The 20,990-nt window shown below is 38.8% G+C and overlaps 2 protein-coding genes across 3 annotated transcripts; one reads left to right on the top strand and one right to left on the bottom strand.

The window, feature by feature from the left end:
* Positions 1–1,107: 1,107 nt before the first annotated feature.
* LOC309708799 (uncharacterized protein) lies at positions 1,108–14,737 on the bottom strand. The gene is made up of 7 exons (XM_082537088.1): positions 14,598–14,737; positions 13,161–13,362; positions 11,420–13,068; positions 10,722–10,816; positions 4,716–4,898; positions 4,263–4,354; positions 1,108–2,925 (listed from the first exon to the last, which is right to left on the bottom strand). Exons 2-7 carry the CDS (start codon positions 13,170–13,172, stop codon positions 1,273–1,275), a joined length of 3,684 nt encoding a protein of 1,227 aa, XP_082393214.1. The 5' UTR covers positions 13,173–13,362; positions 14,598–14,737; the 3' UTR covers positions 1,108–1,272.
* A 1,431-nt stretch (positions 14,738–16,168) lies between these two features.
* LOC309708077 (CD209 antigen-like) lies at positions 16,169–20,372 on the top strand. 2 transcript variants are annotated; one of them, XM_082535819.1, is made up of 5 exons: positions 16,169–16,272; positions 17,808–18,203; positions 19,389–19,525; positions 19,654–19,754; positions 19,912–20,372. In XM_082535819.1, exons 2-5 carry the CDS (start codon positions 17,996–17,998, stop codon positions 20,051–20,053), a joined length of 588 nt encoding a protein of 195 aa, XP_082391945.1. In that variant the 5' UTR covers positions 16,169–16,272; positions 17,808–17,995; the 3' UTR covers positions 20,054–20,372. The 2 variants fall into 2 exon arrangements, with proteins under 2 accessions (XP_082391945.1, XP_082391946.1); XM_082535820.1 differs by lacking the exon at positions 16,169–16,272 and having other exon boundaries at positions 17,129–18,203.
* The last annotated feature ends 618 nt before the right edge of the window (positions 20,373–20,990 follow it).

Raw genomic sequence — 20,990 nt, 5'->3', positions numbered from 1 at the left:
AGAAAAAAATAATCCACCCTGTCTAAAAGAAAGTATCAAAAAATGGGTGTTAAAGAAGTGATGTAATGAGTCGCCCTCTTGTGGTGGGTTTGATTTGTGATTAGATGTTTAATGTCAGGAAGATGGGTGCATGATCACTATGAGCAGATTGTTGCATTTACTTACTTGCTGTGAGATAAAATTACTGAGGAAAAGTTCTGAAGGAAAGAGGACAAGTAAGTGTCTTCTCTGGAAGAGGAATTTCTCACCTTATCCATAATTAATGTTTTTTTTATTATGTTTGCAAATATTATGTCTCCAGATTCTTGAACTACCGAATGAGTTTGAATGGTGAGCTAACGATAATTAGAGTCTCTAACTAGTAAACTCTGCTGAATGGCACTGTGATAAAAATTATGCATGAAAGATGGGAGTTTTTGAGAATGTGGATAGTTTAATTTTAGAATAGAGACTTTCATTTATAAACACTGGCAATCCGCCCTGTTTACCACTAAATGGTTGAGAGAATATTTTGTCATACTTGCAGATCTTTTGCTTTTTGTGGATTTGTGATGCAAACACAATTTATTTATCCTTTATGAGTGAATAACATCATCACAGGCATGACCAAAAGAAAAAAACAAGGAAAAAAACATTCTCAATTGTCAACAGTCTTTTGTCATTTTAAATTTGCCTTTTTGTATTTGATTTTTCTACATTTATTTGAAATATATCAGTTCAGGAGCGAATGTTCAGAATTTAGACTTCAAATACAGGAAATTTTATTACAGCAAGTTAGCGAGAGCAATGCAAAACCAAAAGCAAATAGTAAAAATCACAAAACCGTAATCAGCCTACTTCAGCTATACTGAGCTAGTTAACCTTCTCTGAGCTAATGCTGATTTTGTTCTTGTCTTTTGTGAGGAGAGGTTTGAGAAAGGATGAGCATGTCTGGATCCAAAGATGCACTTATCCCAGTGTTCCTAGTTGATGATAATTACTCAACAGGGAAGCAGCACATAATCCAATTTTTCATTTATATATTGATAAAACGTATTCTTCTATTTATCTTTTAATAAAGAACAAAAATGTTTTGTAATTAGAAAAAAATTTAAAGACTATTTTGCCTCAGTCAAAATCAGCATCACTCAGACTTTAAGCTCAATTTAAGATGAATATGACATAAAAACACAAAGAAATCAATCAGAATCAGAGAAGAAAAGAAGACCAAATCAATCAGTGTCACCAACGAATGTGTTCTTAACACAGACTGCTACATATAAAATCATTTTTCTACTCAATGTGATTAATGGGAGGGATGAGGAGAGGTGCAGAGTTTTTGCCATTGTCGTTATTACAGGGATTGAAGTATGGGTAGAGTTTCTCAGTGAAGGAGCAGCCAGTAAAGGAGTAGATAAGAGCTGCTGCATCTATATCATAAAAGGAAACCACACCCTCCTCGTAATCTACAAACACTCCCACCTTCTCAGGACCAGACGGACGACAGACACAGACATCATGTTCATCGAGAGCTTTGTACTCATTTCCATTTCTCAGCACTACAGTCCAGAATCCATCCTCGGGACTAAGAGTCATTATTTTCTTCCTGTCGATCGACTCTCTGGCCACTCCCAATTCCCAGTCAGTCTTTCTTTTAACTTGAGCCTCATAGTAAAATCTGCCTGAAGAGAAACTCTGCTTTCCTAAAACACAAACACAGTAAGAAAATCTCTCCGGGTTGTCAGGAAGATTGTGCTTTTCATCTCCATGATTCACTTGTTTTCCATCATCAGACAAGATGAGCTCAGGATGTGCTGTATCAGCATCAAGACTCACATCCACAGCATACTGCTGGACCCTCCTCAGCTCAGCCTCAAACAGCTTCTTCATTTCTATCCTCAGTGTCTCCTCCAGCTGAGCCACAGCTCTCATCACAGTCCCCTCATACGTTGGTGGAAGGACGATGACCTCAGTCCAGTCCTTGGCAGGTGGAACAGCTTTCAGAGATGAGAAGCTTTGAATAAAGTGGAGGTGGTCTTCAGAGCATATTAGATTCTTCACCTCAGAGCTCCTCTTCTTCAGCTCTGAGATTTCCTGTTCCAGCTCTTTGATGAGATCTTCAGCCTGTTTCTCTGTTGTTTCCTGTTTGTCTTCTATCTCCTTTATGACCTTCTTCAGGCCTTTCTCAATAAACTCCTTCAGAACAGTGAAGATCTGAACACCTTCTGTTTTCTGTTTGTCTGCAGCATCTTTACTCATCTTCACTGACTCATTGATCTCCTGAATCTTCTGTCGTCTCTTCTCGATCATTTGCTGAATTTCATCATCCATTTTCCTCAGCTCTGTCTTCTTTTCTTCAGATTCTTCTCTCAGAGGTACAAACTCATGAGTCTTGTGGTCTAAAACAGAGCAGAGCGTGCAGACACTTGTCTGATCGGTCTTACAGAACAGCTCCAGATGTTTATCGTGCTTCATACACATCCTGCCTTCCAGGTTCTCCACAGGCTCAATCAGCTGATGTCTTTTCAGACCTTTGACTGTCAGATGAGGTTCTAGGTGAGTCTCACAGTAGGAGGTCAGACACACCAGGCAGGACTTCAGGGCCCTCAGTCTGGTTCCAGTGCAGATGTCACAGGGAACTTCTCCTGGTTTGGCAGCTTGTTGCTCTGCGCTGCTCCTCTTGGCTTTCTGTTGAGTTTCATCTCTGAACTGAGCAACCACCTCAGAGAACAAAGTGTTAACCTTCAACAGAGGTCTACAGTAGAAAGCCTCTTTGCACATGGGGCACTGACAAGGAGCATTTCTATCCCAGTGCTGAGTGATACACTTCTTACAGAAGTTGTGTCCACATGGTGTGGTGACTGGATCAGCGAACACATCCAGACAGACGGAGCACAGAAACTGATCTTCAGATCGCAGATTACTGGCAGCAAACATATCTGCACTCTGGGAACAAAAGTCAAAGCATGATGAGTTAAAGTCTAACGATTTTCTGTGAGTGGTTTAGAACTGTCGAAGTGGGATCATGACAGCAATTTCAGATGAGGCAAAGAACTTGAAAAAATCTTCAAGGTATAACTATCTTATGTTGCATGGAGTCCAAAAATCACAGAATCACATCAAATAATTTAAGAGTAGAGTAATCCACTGAGAGACATCACCTGCACACTCACTTTATGTTTCTACATGTAGAGCTTACTCACTAAGTGCTGCCGTTCACTACAATCTCCTGACTGGAGGACTCACCCCGAGCTAGTTTTAGGATTTTTAGAACTGTGTTATATCAATCAGGTCTAAGAAGTTAATCCCAGGACTTTATGTTTGTTTACAAGTTTAAATAAATTTCTCATGTTATCCTGCACTGTTTCAGATGAGAGTGTGACTATGTTTGGTTTCATAACCACTTCTTTAATTCTAGTCATAGTTTAGTCCATGGAAAATCATTCATCATCTCTCTTCAGCCGTTTTTTCCGGTAAAATATCTTTAATATATTTATAAAGCCATGCATATTCTTTTTTTTACTTCACACTTCCTGGTTCTTAAGTAAGTGGGGGTGAATTGGAATTTGGCACTCTTAAAGTTTCAAGATTTTTGCAGCAACTTTTAACACTCATAACTTCATATGGATACAGGAGGAGACTGAAGCATGCCGTTTTCAGCTTTAAAAAAATTACATTCAATTGAATTCTACACTGGTGTCATGATTTTTCTGTAGCATACTTTGAGGATCAGCATCGTGGGATATCAGGATATTAATAAATTGCACCAGTTTAATGTTGGTGACGTAGAGAAACAGAAACAAGTATCGGTACCCTGTACTTTCTATGTGTTTTCTGATCATTCACTGGAGGAAACTTAAAAAAGGCAATTCTGGCTACATTTTGAAGGCTTATGTCACCATGTGGTATAGGTGGTTGCTCAGTGTTTAAGGACAACACTTTCTCAGCATCTTTTCAACAGCAAATGTTGTAAAATCCAAAATATGTGATATAATTCCAAAAAATAAAAATCAGGTCTGCTTGTCAAATGCAAACAAAACACTATGCATCATGTGTAAGCTGACAGAAAAAAAGTATCACTTTAAGAGAAAAATTAGCTGATTTTGAATTTGAATTCAACAACATTTCTGAGACTTAAAAAAAGAAGGAGAAACATTCATGAGAGTTAAGTTTAATTTAATATAGATAATTAAAACAAACCACTGTAAAAAATGTACTCTTAAAATTTTAGCACTTACAGTATAAGTGAAGTTTTGAGTTAGTGTGGCTCGTTCTGTACTCACCAGTATTTGAGTCACTTGCTTAGAAACAAAAGATGAACACTGTTTGATTTTGAGACACAAATCCAGAGCTTTCGGCTGTAGTACTGCTATTACTGCTATTACTCACACTAACATTAAGTTTCATTTCAAGAATTTGACGTTTAATTTCCTATTATTTCTCCAACTCTTCCTGCAGGTGTTTGTTAAGGTTTTGGTTCCTCTTTCAGGTCCACAGATGATTATAAAGTGCTAGAAAAATGAAGGTAACACTCGATCACAGACTCAGTTAAATTCATAATCTTTCAGTCCTATTGAGGAGATACTAAGGCTGTTACACAAGAAGAGATGGGCAAGGATGAGTGTATAAACCCAGCAGTACCAAACTGTCAGAAACAGACTCTGTGAGGGTGGCATGAGGGACTGACGTCCTTTAGTGGGTCCTGTGCAGAGCCGTGCAGCTTGATTGACATTTACTTGTGAACACTAGAACCAGCAGGTTGTCCAATGGTGTGCCGGTTGTCTTCACAGATGAAAGGAGGGTCACACTGAGGACATGCAACAGAAAGTCTGGACCTTCAACGTCTTCCACCATGACCAGTTTGACAGTACGCTGAGTAGGCAGTTCACTGGTGATCAAAGCACTGATGAGAGAGGATGCTGCAATTTGCATCAATGGAAAATAAATTTGACAGTCGTCTGCATAATAATGGAAGCAAATATTATTTTTCTGTAAAATTATTCCAAGTAGTAACAGGTACAAATAGAAAAGGACAGTTCCAAGAATAGAGCCTTGTGTAATCCCGCCAGAGGAGGGCAGCAGAGGTGTAGGTAAAGGTTCTATCAGAAAGGTGGGTCCTAAACCATTGGAGAGCTGAGCCAGTGATGCCCACCCACTGCTCCACCCTGGACACGCGGATCTCAAGGAACACAGCGTTAAAAGGCAGCTGTTCAGTCCAAAAGCACAAGTAGCACACAGTCACCAGAAGCTATTGCTAAAAAATATAACATTAAAAAAGCCTTAATAAAACATACTGATTGCTTTGGTGAGCTTTTAGTCCTGGCTGGAACACTTCCAGAATTGCACATTCACCCAGGAAGGACTTCAGTTGGGTAAAGGCAATTTTTTGTAGGAGTTTAGAAAAGAAAGGTAGCCTGGAGACAGCCCCTGAAACAAAACAGAATGGTCAAGGCCTGTTTTTTTTCAGCGAGAATTGCCCAAAAATATTTTTACAAAAGGTCAATGTACTGTTAATAATGGCAAGAATAAAAGGACCAAGGGTAGGAAAAACCTTCTTAAGGAGTTGAGGAGGAATAACATCAAAGGGGAATCCTGATGGGTTTATACTGGAAATGAACTGTTCTGATAAGGAGAGACAGGCTCAAAGTGGTCAACAAAAGCCAAACAGGGTGTTGAGATGGATGGATCATATGAAGGCCCTAGTGCTTACAACTTTCTCCAAAAAAGTGAAGACATTTGTCACAAACTGAATTGGAAGTTTCCAGTCCTTCATCCCTCCACATGAACAGTTTCATGAACAATAAGAACAGAATTTTTAACTTTGATTGTTTACAGTTTAAGTTAATGCTACTTGAGTTATTCTGACATGTCAGTGTGAAATGAAAGGTGTAAAAGTCCAGCAGCAAATTTGATTGGTGCATTTTCTTTTCGTAAACACCACAGTGCCTAACTTTTCCTCCCTTTGTGTTTAACCCTCCGTTGCAGACATTTTCATTGCTACATATCTAAAATTGACTCAACATTATCTAATAGTTCCTTTTCAGTAGATTTAATGATATTATTGATTATTAGGTCGAAAGGGAGAAACACTTTTGTTTTGTACTGTGTTTCATGTAGTGTGTTACCACAATACTTTTTATAGTATTAGCTTTTATATGCTCAACCTGATGAGATCACTCTTACTAGATTAGATTAGATTAGATTAGATAGAACTTTATTAATCCCTCGGGTGGGTTCCTCTGGGAAATTCGATTTCCAAAAAAGCACAGCACCGACAGAAGTTACAGAGTTACAGAATATTATATATATATATATATATATATATATATATATATATATATATATATATATATATATATATATATATATATATACACATACATACACACACACACACACACACACACACACACGCACACATATATATATATATATATAAAAATACAGAGACAATATAAATAAAATATACGAAGGGGATAAATAGAATAAATAGGAATAAAAATAAAAATATAAGTGAATTGCACATTTCAAGTATTGAGTCTATTGCACCGTTGACTATTTACAAAAGTATTGCACAAAAGGTATTGCACAGTGAGGTGAAGAGGCACTACAGCTTAGTTGTTCCCCCCTCCTTTGTCCTCCTGTTTCCCCTCCCTCTCCCCTCCAGGGAGGAGTTAAACAGTCTGATGGCGTGTGGGACAAAGGAGTTTTTAAGTCTGTTAGTTCTTGTCTTTGGGAGAAGCAACCTGTCACTGAACAGACTCTTCTGGTTGTTAATGGCCATGTGCAGAGGATGTCTGGCATTGTCCATAATGTCCATCAGTTTCTTTAATGTCCTTTAATGTACTAACACCGCCAATGAACACCTACTGTAAAGTTACAGCAGTGCAAACTACATTAACAGTGGAATTTGCAAGCATTCATTTCTTGATGCAGAAAATGTTGAAATTGTTCTTATGGGTCATTTCATGAGAGGTCATCAAATACTTCCATCTCGACCATCATAGATTCCCCTGAATAAAATAGGGGAAATATATTATTCCTAATAGATATTACACAAAGGTTCAGGTCACCTGTGTCATGATTTTTCTTAAAAACAGTATTTCAAGGGACATAAGAAAAGTCACGTGTTATAATAATGATTTTTATAATACATGTGATATATAGAGTATAAGATTTTATATAATATACAATACATTTTTTGATGCATCAATGCTGCTATTTATCTGAGTGCAAAGAAAGTAACAACCATTGACTGTTGTCTCTGACTGGGGTTTAAGGTTTATCCTGTTAATGTAAAGAAAGTCTGTTTATCATTATTAAATCTTTTATTTAAATAGATAATTTCATTGAGATCAAGCCCTCTTTTTCAAGAGAGACCTGTGTACAAAACATATATATAAAAAATATACAGACAGGCACATGATGATTGAGAAAACATGTCCTATAACAACAATCTTTATTTATAGAGCACATTTAAAAGCCTTGGGCATACCAAAGTGCTTTACATAAAACAATAAAAGGTTCAAACATTGATAAAGGATAAATAAAAATAACGAGTTATGTTCATAGATAAAAGCTACCAATAAGAATGACTACAGCACATGGGTAATAGCAAGATAAAAGCTGTACCACCATAATAAAAGACACCAATAGAAAGATAGGAGGGAATTAATACAAGAGGTCAATAGGTCACAGCAACCAAACAAACAAACAAACCAGCAATTAAAAGGTGGAGAAGGCAAGTTTAAAAAGATATGTTTTAAGCTGTGATTTAAAAGAATGAATAGAATCAGATGCCCGGATGCCAATCGGGAGATTGTTCCACAGCACAGGTGCAACAAGAGCAAACGATCGATCACCTCTAGTCTTAAGTCGAGATCTGGGCTGAGCCAGCAGTAACTGTGACGATGACCTTAAAGCCCTAGCAGGAGCATAAGGGTTTAAAAGGTCCTTAAGGTAGCTGGGTGCAGTGTTGTTAGTAATTTTAAAAGTAAACAACAAAATTTTAAATTGAATACGATATTTGACAGGCAACCAGTGCAGATCGGCAAGGACAGGAGTAATGTGGGCAAACTTGCTGGTTTTGGTTAGAATGCGAGCTGCAGCATTCTGAACTGTCTGTAATCTCTGTAAAAGGGAAGAGTGGAGACCACAATAAAGTGAATTACAATAGTCTAGCCTCGACGTTACAAAGGCGTGGATGAGCTTTTCGAGATCTTTATGCGGGATATAGCGCCTAGCCTTAGAGATAAGACGAAGCTGGTAAAAACTAGATCTGACAACAGCAGACACTTGTTTGTCAAGTGAAAAGGAGCTGTCAAATAAGACACCCAGATTCCTGACAGTATCAGAGAGAGAACAACTAAGAAAACCAAAGGCATCCCGGAGTTTGGCACGAAGGGCATTACTACCAAAAATCATAATCTCGGTTTTCTTCTCATTAAGGATAAGAGAATTCGACAACAACCACTTCTTGGCCTCGGACATGCATTCTCGGAGGCTATTCAGAGACAGAGCAAGATCGTCGTTTAGCTCAAAATAGAGCTGGATATCATCTGCATAATAGTGATAAGCAATATGGTATTTCTCAAAGATGGCACTTAAAGGAAGCAAGTATAATGAGAAAAGGGTAGGGCCCAGCACAGATCCCTGGGGGACACCACAGCAAACAGGTACAGCCGAGGAAGAGGATGTAGCCAGATGTACCGTAGAGAGCCGATTGGAGAGATAGGATTTAAACCAATCCAGGGCAGCGCCCTTGATGCCTACAGTGTGCTCAAGTCTCGCTAATAAGATATTATGGTCAACCATGTCAAATGCCGATGATAGATCCAAAAGCACTAAGACTGAGGGGCGTCCGTTGTCAGCCATTAGTAGGAGATCATTGAAAACACGAAGCAATGCTGATTCTGTGCTGTGATGTTGTTTGAAGGCCGATTGAAATTTATCATTTATATTATTCTCATCAAGGTAGGTCTGCAGTTGGAGCAGAACCACCTTCTCAAGTATTTTAGCCAGAAAGGGAAGCTTAGAAATTGGCCTAAAATTGGCAAAATCACTAAGCTCAAGGTTCCTTTTTTTTAGAACAGGTTGGATTATGGCATGCTTGAGAGCTGAAGGTACATAGCCAGAAAGCAAGGAGAAGTTCAATATGGACAATAAACAGGGTCCAATTACACTGAAACAATCCTTAACAATACGGGATGGGAGAGCATCATGTACACAGTTAGTATTGTTCAATTTATCAATTAGACGCTTCAGAGTGGAGAGAGAAACGGGTTCAAATTGATAAAAGGTGGCCGAACAATCAGGAGTAGACATACAATCAGTCACCAGAGGAAGAGTAGATCTAAGGGATAAAACTTTATCTAAAAAATAGTTTGAGAATTTTCCACAAAGACCCGGGGAAGACAGCAGTGGCATAGAGGGACGGGGGTTCACCACAGAGTTAAAAATTTTAAATAGAATTCGTGGATTATCACCATTAGTGGTAATAATTTTAGAGAGAAAAGCCTCTTTAGCTGTTCTGGCAGCAGTTTGGAACTTCGAGCGGCTAATACGTAAAATATCATAAGAAGACTGAAGTCTATCACTCCTCCACTTCCTCTCATCACGCCGACATATACGTCGTAGGGCACGAACAGAATCATTTAACCAGCATTGTGAGAAAGTTCTAGGGCGTTTCATTTTGATGGGTGCAACAATGTTAAGAATCGAGGAACAGGTGGTAAAAAGAGTATTAGTAGAGTTCTCAAGTGTGTGTGGGGAAGAACAATCCAGCATACTAAATGGGGAGTTAACAAAAGACGTAATAAAGTTGACCACAGTATTGGCATTAATAGTGCGCGTAGGATAAAGAGGAGAGTTTAGGTATTGACCAGTATCACCCAGGTCTACATCGAAGATGACCGGGGAATGATCAGAGAGACCAGTATTCCTGATTTCCTTAATGCAAATGTCCACATTGAATGAAAAAACCAAATCAAGGGTGTGGCCTTGAACATGGGTAGGCTCATTCACCCACTGAATAAGATTAAAAGAATCAGTCAGCACAAGAAAGTCTTTAGCCAATTGGTCATTCATACAGCAGACATGAATGTTAAAATCTCCAGAAACAATAACAGAATCATATTTAAAAAGAACGGATCCCAAAAAATCAGCAAATTCAGAGATAAACATCTTATGATATTTAGGCGGACGATAGACCACGACACACAAAGTGGTCCGAGAGCCCGTCAGTTCCAATAGCTGAACTTCAAAACTGGAATAGGTTGGAGAGGATAGCAGCCGTGCATCATGTTTATTTTTGAAAACCGAGGCTAAGCCACCACCTCTACCAGTTAGCCTAGGTGAGCTAAAGAAGGCACAGTCAGGAGGTAGAAGCTCAGAGAAGGGGATGAACTCACCCGGAGAAGTCCAGGTCTCCGTTAGAAATAGGACATCCAGTCCCGAGGTGAGAAAAAAGTCATTTAGGAGGAAGGCCTTATTTGAAAGAGACCTGACATTAAATAAGGCCATCCGAATCCGGGGGGCCAGGACCTTTGTAGTAGCCCGTCGCAAGGAGCAAAGGTTGTTATGTTGAACACCGCGGCCAGGCGGTGTTATCCAAGATCGGGCAGAGTGGTAAGCCACTGGGCGAGCAGGGTAGGTTTGAAGGCCGACGGAGCAAATCCAACGGTGAGTTAGCAATCTAGCCGCAGAGTGGCTGCTGAGATAGTGGAAGAAACAGGATAGCTCACGGCTTGTAGAAGGGAAGTCCATAGCCATGGCTCTGATATAAGCCTTAACGCGGACACGGACGCCGCTCCTCCTACCCCGTTTCCTGAAGCGTTTCCTACGGAGCATGGGAAGAGGAGGATAGGTTACATAGGTAGGGGAGACAGGCATCAGGGGGATAGCGGCACCGGCGGTCCCAAGGCAGTCAGGTCGTTGAGAACAGGAAAACCGAAGATTCAGGAGCGTGTCTCTGTCATAAGTTATTAGTGTACAATCACCTAGAGAACATAAAACCAAAGATAAAACAACGAGAAGTACAACGCCGAGGCGAAGACGAAGACGTGGTCGGAGACGGTCAGCCATGCACACCGGCGCCATCTTGCTTCCACAAGAGCTAACAAGCGCTAATAACCACTTGTTACAACCAAGGTCTGCAGATGGTGGAGACAGCATTGAAACACATCATTATTGAAGACATAATTACAGATTGGCTGATTGGCTACAAGGACATTTCCTAAATGTTTTTGCTCCATTGGTTTAAACGACACTAGACTAGACGTCCTGTTTTCCCTCTTAAAGGGAGAAAAATGTAATTGTGGGGGAGTGTGAAATTATGAAAATTCAGTATTGAGAAACATGTTGTCAAAGAGAACAATAAAACAGCATTACAATCTTTTCACAGACCACTTTCAAATAAAATGTAATAACCTTTCTTGTCTAGTTAATGCGATTGATAGGAGTGATCACAAGAGGTGCAGAGTTTTTACCATTATCATTATTACAGGGATTGAAACATGGGTAAAGTTTCTCAGTGAAGGAGCAGCCAGTAAAGGAGTAGATAAAAGCTGCTGCATACACATCATAAAAGGAGACCAAACGCTCCTCATAATCCACAAACACTCCCACTTTATCAGGAGCAGACTGAAAAGAGAGAACGGCTGCTGGGCCAGTACATGCTGTGTACTCGTTGTTGTTCCTCAGCCATAGAGCCCAGAAACCATCCTGAGGCTTTACTGAGTTTCCTCCCTTCCTGTTCACTGACTCTCTGGCGACTCCTAAAATCCAGTCAGTCTTTCCTTTAACCTGAACCTCAAAGTAAAATCTGCCTGAAGAGAAACCCTGCTTTCCTAAAACATTTGCAAAAACTGTGAATCTCTTTGGATTGTCTGATAGACTCTGATTCACATTACCAAAATTCACTTGTTTCCCATCATCAGACAAGATGAGCTCAGGATGTGCTGTATCAGGATCAAGACTCACATCCACAGCATACTGCTGGACCCTCCTCAGCTCAGCCTTAGCAAGCAGCTTCTTAAAATGTTTTTTGAGTGTCTCCTCCAGCTGAGCCACAGCTCTCATCACAGTCCCCTCATACGTTGGTGGAAGAACGATGACCTCTGTCCAGTCCTTGGTAGGTGGAACAGCTTTCAGAGATGAAAAGTTTTGAACAAAGTGGAGGTGGTCTTCAGAGCGTGAGGCCTGCTTCAGCTCAGAGCTCCTCTTCTTCAACTCGGAGATTTCCTGTTCCAGCTCTTTGATGAGATCTTCAGCCTGTTTCTCTGTTGTTTCCTGTTTGTCTTCTATCTCCTTTATGACCTTCTTCAGGCCTTTCTCAATAAACTCCTTCAGAACAGTGAAGATCTGAACACCTTCTGTTTTCTGTTTGTCTGCAGCATCTTTACTCATCTTCACTGACTCATTGATCTCCTGAATCTTCTGTCGTCTCTTCTCGATCATTTGCTGAATTTCATCATCCATTTTCCTCAGCTCTGTCTTCTTTTCTTCAGATTCTTCTCTCAGAGGTACAAACTCATGAGTCTTGTGGTCTAAAACAGAGCAGAGCGTGCAGACACTTGTCTGATCGGTCTTACAGAACAGCTCCAGATGTTTATCGTGCTTCATACACATCCTGCCTTCCAGGTTCTCCACAGGCTCAATCAGCTGATGTCTTTTCAGACCTTTGACTGTCAGATGAGGTTCTAGGTGAGTCTCACAGTAGGAGGTCAGACACACCAGGCAGGACTTCAGGGCCCTCAGTCTGGTTCCAGTGCAGTAGTCACAGGGAACTTCTCCTGGTTTGGCAGCTTGTTGCTCTGAGCTGCTGCTTGCATTCTGTTGAGCTTCATCTCTGAACTGAGCAACCACCTCAGAGAACAAAGTGTTTATTTCCAGTTGAGGTCGTCTCTTGAACAGTTTGTTACATAGGGGACACTTGCACCTAACATTAATGTCCCAGTTCCGGGTGATGCAGTTTTTGCAGAAGTTATGTCCACATGGTGTGGTGACTGGATCAGTGAACACATCCAGGCAGATGGAGCACAGAAACTGATCTTCAGGTTTCAGATTACTAGCAGCAAACATGTCTGCAGTCTACAAAACAAAAGTAAACATTTTAGGGAAAAATTTATTTTTTTTTACAGATGTCTGATTCAACGGGTTTAAGAAAAATATTTGGGAATTACCTTGTCTCTCATTTGCAGAAGCTCACAGGTAATGGGACAATTAGGTAAGCTGTTTCATAGCCAGATGAGGTCTGTTCCATCATGATTTCATGAAAAATGAAATTGCTTCATACTGTTGATTCTTTTTTATAGCTTTTCATTTTTCACTTTAGAATATGAGGCCCAAAGAGATGTCAGTGCAACTGAGGGATCCATGATTAAGCTGAACAAAACAAACAAAAACAAACAAACAAATTAAATCAAAGTAGTAGAAAAAACTTCAGGAGTAGGCAAATCAAAAATCTGGTACTTTCACTGAGCAGCTCAGCAACACCAAAAGGCCCGAAAGACTTCAAGATAACTAAAGTGTACGATGATGGAATTATTTCTTTTGTTTAAAAGAAAAAACAACTTCACATCCAACCAAATCAAGAATATCATAGATGAGGTATCACTGTTAAAAAAAGAGATGCTTTTATGAATGTAAACACAGAGGATTTACAAAACTGCACAAATTGCACACACATAATTATGCAAAAAACATTAAAAAAGTAAGTTTTAATGTCTAGGCCTAGACCAAATCTAGACCAAAACACTAAATTTTGCTCTACAAGGGGTGGAGGGGTGAGGGGAGGGGTGGGGGAGGGTATGCCCCCCACACCCCCGTTGCCGAGCTTAAAAACTGGCATCTTTTGCACGTACAAGCACGTGCACATGCACTCTCGTGCACGCGCGTTCACTCATCCGAAAAGGGGCACTTCCGGGCCATGCGGTCCCACTGCGCACGCTCTGTCTTCTCCTAGCGGGATGTGTTTTAATAAGGTTCATCAGCCGCTGTTGGCATTTTGGCTTTTCATGGTAAATTTATACAAACAGGAATTACTTTGTCTTTTTACACTGACACTATAGAAAGGCTTTTGTTGTCAGACAATCGAGCTGAAACGGCAGCGTGTTTTATAAGCAGATTTTCGACGGTTAGTTAAACGACTACCTGTGTGTGTGTATATATATATATATATATATATATATATATATATATATATATATGTGTGTGTGTGTGTGTGTGTGTAGACTTTTGTGGGATGATCATTCCATCTCACAGCAGCACTCCGTTTTTACAACGAATTCGAAACAAATTCGAAGCGGACCTTTAGTTTTGCTTTTGTTTTGTTTGTTTGTTTGTTTTTCGGGAATATTCCACATTTAACTTTGATGATATTACCTCCCATTTTGCTCAACACAGCCTGCGACAGACTGGTGACCTGTCCAGGGTTTACTCTATGATAGCTCGGATAGGCTCCAGCCCCCCGGCGACCCCGACAAGCATTAATAGAAGAGAATGGATGGACCTTTCTTAACATCAGTCTCCAGTTGAACTAATCTGACATTTCACGTGAAGTAACATTAAGAGAGAAACAGTGCCTGTTAAACACAGCAAATCTGATCAGCTGCACTCACCTGCATTCCAGTTTGTTGTTGAGAGAAAAAAATTTTCCTCTTAATCTTCTTTAGATACGGAGATTGACCTGTCTGCAGCTCTAATTTTACTTTGACTAACTTCCACTTTCATTTCAGTAATTTGATGTTGAATCCTTATTGCTCCGCCTCTTCGGCTTTGTCTTCTTCTTCCGGCTTCAGGCGGGTTTGACACGTGGAGGGCGTTTTGCTGCCCTCCTCAGGTGCTACGAAGTATTTCGAAGCATGTGAGGAGAAATCCTATAGTCCATAGTCTATAGAATTGTCTAGTACGTCGCAAAAAGTTGAATAAAGAAGTTATGGTTTCCAATTAGTCCAAGCTGAGTATTATGTCGCTTACAGTTTTCTCATAGCTCAATTCTAGCAGAAAAGTTATTCTCACCACTCTTAAAGCAGATCTTTAAACAGTAGCATAACAAAACACTGAGACATCTGTGTGAAAGACACTACAACAATCAAAACCTTTTTCACAATTGTGAAAACATGAATAGTCATGCAATCACTTCAACGCTGTAATTAATGAATAAAAACATTTCACCGCCTTTTAAAGACTGAGCATTCAAAATGTTTAGTTTTTTTCCCTCAAAACCATTTGCATCAGAAAGCAGACAAAGCACCAACTACTGTGTAGTCCACCAACTTCACACTACATACATTCAGCAACCAGTTGATCAGGTACGCCTGCTCCAGTGGCATGGTTTTTGATGTCACTTAAGCTGGTGTGAGTATTTTAGAAACTGATGATGTCCTGGGATTTTCCTGCACGACCATCTCTACGGTTTACAGGGAATGGTCTGAGAAAATATCCAGTGAGGAAGAAAATTTGTAAATGCTGCCCGTGCTTCTGTGAACTATGAAGCAGATTATTTGTTTTTTTGGTTTTTGTTGTTGTTGTTTTTGTATCAAATCTATTGTCTTTTGTTGTTGTTGTTGTTGTTTTTGTATCAAAAGCTAAATTATTGTTGAATAGTTTAAACTTTTTACTTAAGCTAATTGTTTAAAATGCAGCATTTTCTGCAGCAAGCATTGATTTTATCACTTACTATAGCAGATTTACAGAATAACTAGAGGTTATGGTCTGAATAAAGAAGAGATATAGCATTTGAACTACTGACTGTCAAAGTATAACCTGACATTCTAAAGAGACCAAAGCCAACAATGAATCAGTTATATTAATATGTTGTTGGATTGGTCTTCTGCTATTTCTACTCAGTAAATTTAAATTGGCTTAAATTAGATTAAGGGCTGCAGTGAGTGTAGTCAGCCCATTCAAAAGCAAAGACGAATGCAGGCGTAACCCCAGCAAAGTCTTTACAGAGGGCCATGAGTGCCAAAATGAATCAAACAAATACATTATTAAATAATTTATGAAATGTGTCAATAATGATTACAATTTTAATGGCATCCTAGCCCCTGCACTGTCAGGATTTATTACATGCCATGTGAGCACAAGCAGTATAATGTTTTCATCTTACCAGACCTCAGTTTCCTGTTAAATAGAGAATCACATGTATCAGTTTCACACAGTTCAGTACAACAGTCTGCAACTTCAGAGACACTCTTAGATCTTTTCTTCAGAAACCCAAGACACAGCTGAAACCAGCAACGCATCTGAAAATCATGGAAATGCGCTACAGGAATCCAGAAGAAATACCAGGTAATCACAGAGTGTTGAAAAAGGGGCAAAGGTCAGAAAGCCTAAAGAGGACCAAACCCTTAAGTTTAATAACATTTATTCTTTATTATGTTTTTTATTAAGTTTATGCTGTTACAGTATCGTAATATTTTTAATTTAAACCTCACAAACTAACCCATACTATAATAAATTTAAAAAAAAAGAAATCATGTAAAACAGCTACATGCAGGTGTTTCAGTTGACAAAATTACAAATTTTTTTTTTTAATTTACTTTTGTGAATCTAGTTTTAGGTTTTAGTTTATTTTAGTTAGCATAATAATCTTCATTTGTGGTCACGGCTTAAAAAGAAAAACGCAAATTTTAAAAAGCAGTCACTGCAGGCAATATTACAAGAAAGATACAATGAGAAATTCCCCATTTAGTATCATTATTCAGTATTTTTAGTCAAAATCAGTCTGTGAAATAGGTATAAACCCTTTATAACTGCATACATTTTAAATTCTCAGGACAGAAAAGCCAATACATAACATCGACCTTTCAACTTTGAAGATGTATTTCCCAAACAGCTCATATATGAGCATACTAAGTAAAGCCATGCAAAACCTTTTTACCTTCATACTATAAAATGTGCCCAAATTATAGCTCTTGAAAGTACGGGTGGGTAGGTTGAAATTTAGTGGTTTTAATTTTTCTGTCATTTTTGAGCCCCCAAAACTTCTTAAGTATAGGAAATAGACAAATTCCATTTTTCTAAAATGGAAACAAATTTAAACTCTGTTAAAAAATGTAACCAAATAAATTTTGGCCAGCTTTGCTACAATACTTGCTACAATTAGCTCAAATTTCAGTTCATTAAGTAAGACCAATAACTCGATTATAAAAAAAATTCTCACCTTCCAAGGAGACAAACTAAAAATGCCTTCTCATTTTATTTTACATTACTGTATTTAGTTGTATTTAACTATTTCAATCTTTTTGCATTTAAGAAAATGTTTTCTTTTAAATTTTTTATTCTAACATGTAAATACAATGAAAGGGTTTAGTAGGGGCCCAGCAACCCTGGCAAGGATATGCGGAAAAGAATGGATGGATGGGTTTAGTGGGGGTTTTTTGTATGTACTGATCATTAATGAGGTAAAATGTATTACTTACCCAGTTCCCTAATTAATACATAGTCGATAGCTGCAGCCCTAAATTAAGTTGAACATCTGTCATGTTGCTCTTAGCTGATTTTTTTTACTGCACAACAAACTTCTTAAAGTATGTTTAAAAAGAAAAATGACACTCTCGGAGTGGTTCGTGTTAAATGTGCTAATTATTTTTTTTGTTGTGACAGTAAATGTCTGCCGTACCAAATTGCTTTGACAAAGATAAACGCTGTTGTGTATTGAAGACAATCATCCTCTTCAGGCGCTGATTGAAAAACAGATGTTTTTTTTTTCTACTTTGTAAATTAAAAGAGCAGTTGCTAGTGTCACCGTTGTTATTAGTCGCCAAATATGAGGTTGTTAATGTCTTATGTTTGCACACATGTTGAAAAATACTGACTTCTAGCCCCAGGTACTACATTTGTGAAGAAAAGTTCCTGCAGAGCTGCTGTGATTCTTCTGGGTGTGCTGTGTCTTCTTCTCCTCACTGGACTCATAATTCTGGCTTTTCCTTGTGAGTACAGCAGCTAGATAGCATGCTGATGATGTCCTAAATGGGTGTTCATTAATAGAGCTTGTTCATTTAATGTTCACATGCCCAACACAGTCAACCAAGACAAATCTGAGTGGGAAGAGGAGGTGGGCAGACAGAGAGCATTACAGATCAGTTACAACAACTTGAAAACAGAACAAGACCAGTTACAGAAAAACTACGACAGTGTGGTTCAAGACAGAGTCCAGCTCCAGAAAAAAGTTGAAGCCTTGACCAAAGAAAAAGATGATCTTCAGAAAAAGTTTCAAGGTAATTATTCCTCTGTCAGTGCGCCCCAGGGCAGCTGTGGCTACAATGTAGCTTGCCATCACCAGTGTGTGAATGGGTGAATGACTGAATGTAGTGTGAAGCGCTTTGGGGTCCTTAGGGACTAGAAAAGCGCTATACAAATGCAGGCCATTTACCATTTTATTTCATTCAAAGAAAATATGTTCTTGGGTCTAGCCTTTATTCTGATGATTCAATAATAAACCAATAGTTTATAAACTGCAACAAACAAAACGTGGTAGATTTAGCACAGACCCTGCCTACAAGACATCATAAATAAATATCATAGTTAAATGTGATTGCAAAATGTTTTAAATTCACATTTTTCAGTTTGTTTCTTTGTTTGTTTTTACTAATTTCTTGGCATCATAAGGAGCATGGCTGCACTGTTAGACAATAACAGTTGATACATGAAGTATTTCAGAGCTCTGAGATAAAAATTTCCCAAAGGATTCATACAATAACTTAATGCCACTGGACTTAGAAAATAAACAATCTTTTGATGCTGTTCAGGTGAATTCCTGACTCAAACTGAACTCACTCAGTTTGCCTTCACTCTTTTTCAATTATGTACTTGAAGTTGCAAATAATAATAAAAAAAGACAACCAAATACAGAGATGACTGTACCACCAACATTGTGGCTTACGCTTAGGGCTTCTTGTGTAAGAAATGAAAGCAGCATTAGAGTCTTGCCACATTGATGACAGTGATAAGCAGCTTCCTTTCCATGCCTTTTTTTTTTACCTACAGCTGCTGATGTAGATTACAGCGGAAATCACTTTATCACATTTTACACTAGAAGTCACCAAAGTTCAAATAGTTTTCCTATATAATCTTATATCTTTCTCATCTTCTCAGCCCTGAGAGTTACTATTAACTTTGTGCACAATTGGAGTAATTAAGTGCACATTGTTAATGAACACGAAAACAAATCTAAAAATCAAAGTGCTGAGAACACTGACTTGAACTATGTCTTAGGAAACACATTCTGACAAATTGTGCAACTATGACAGAAAGTTTTTTTCACCACCAAAGTGTTTTGAATTTGTGTCACTAACTCCAAAGCAATGGCTGTGAAAAAGCTCATCATTAGGGTTAAGTGAAAGCTACCTCGTACAATGTAACCCCAAATTGTTAACATTCTTCTTCTATTTTTTTTATATTAGATTTTCAGCATAAATGGGTGTATGTTAGCGGTAGTTTCTATTACATGTCTTCAGAGGAGAAATCCTGGCAAGAGAGCAGACAAGACTGTCTTCAAAAAGGTGCAGACCTGGTGATTATCAACAGCCAAGAGGAACAGGTGGGAGTGCATTAAAAATATTTAAATGAAAATTAAAATGAAATCAAAGTTCAGTTAAGTGGAGGCTATATAGATACATCAGTTTAAACTCAGTATCCTTACAGTTGGTTTCTCTCTTTTTTAAAAAGAACTTTGTGAATCAGTTAAACAAGTATTTGTGGATTGGACTGACTGACTCGGAGACAGACGGGACATGGAAATGGGTGGATGGGACTCGAATGACCACAAGGTTTAAATACAAATAAAATCCATTCTTTAGTTTGCATATATTTAAGTAAAAAGATACTGTTCATGCTGTCTCATTAGTATCTAAGTTACAGTTACTGAAAAGAAAAAACTGATCAGATTGTTGAGTTTAACTCTCATAATTTTATCTTTATTTTCAGCTACTGGAATAGCGGTGAGCCTAATGGACTCAAAAATGAAAACTGTGGGCAAATAAAAAATTACAACTCAAAAAACAGCTGGAATGATGAAAAATGCTCTATTTTACACTCCTGGGTGTGTGAGAAGAAAGCTTCCCCATAACTTCACATCAAGTCCATCAAATAATGCATAAAACAGAGCCACAAGATGCATTCGTGAAATGAAGCTGGACAGAAAACTGTGGAAATTTACAAAGAAACAAGTACACACAGAGGCTTTTTGCTTTGCTTTCAAAATCAAGAACTCTTTTGTCGCTATGAACCTTCTCAGTGATGGAGATCTGCTCTGGTTATAACATTGTTAGCTGTATTTGATTAAAACCAATCCCCCGCTTAAAAATACTCATCCTATAGAAAAAGACTCTCTAACCATAAGTTTTCTATCTGTATGTATATTTTATTCTTTTTACTTAGTGTGGCTCTCATTTACTATCTATCTTTTTGTTGTATTTGAACTACAATGCAGTGGTAGAAATTAAAAGTACTTGTGCATGTATTATTTCGCTAGTGCTTTTCATGTGTATGCCTTGCCTGTCATGGTCCTGGGCCATGTTGGCCCAGTGTTCTTAGTTTTCTTGTATGTTTGTATTTTGTTCCTTATTTAGGCCATGTTTTCTGAGTTGCCCTGTTGTGTTGTTCCCTAAGTGTTTTCCCTTCATGGCTTTTACCCCCTGTGTGCCCCTCTGTGTATCTGTGAGCCCTCGTCTCTCCTTATGTTTTATTCCATGTTTCCCCTGCCCATTATGTCCAAGTTCTCCCTGTGCTCTCTCTCCCCCCCCCCCTGTGTGCCCTGTGTATTTATGAGCCCTCGTCTCCCTTTGTGGTTGTTTCATGTTTCCCCAGCCCGTTATGTCTGTGTTTTCCCCGTGCTCTCTCTCCTCCTGTCTGAACCTCTGTGCACTTCCTGTTTACTTTGTGACTCTCACGCCCGTACATGTCATGTTCAGTTCACCCCGCCCTGTCTCGTTATGATTATCAGTGTCACCTGTGTTCCCCGTGTGTTCCCACTTTCCTCGTTAACCCTCTGTGTATTTCTGTCT

Source organism: Aulonocara stuartgranti (genome assembly GCF_965226115.1).
Source record: "Aulonocara stuartgranti genome assembly, chromosome: 6".
Classification (NCBI taxonomy): domain Eukaryota; kingdom Metazoa; phylum Chordata; class Actinopteri; order Cichliformes; family Cichlidae; genus Aulonocara; species Aulonocara stuartgranti.
The sequence above is the reverse complement of the archived record's forward strand: the minus strand, read 5'-3'. Positions and strand labels throughout refer to the sequence as shown.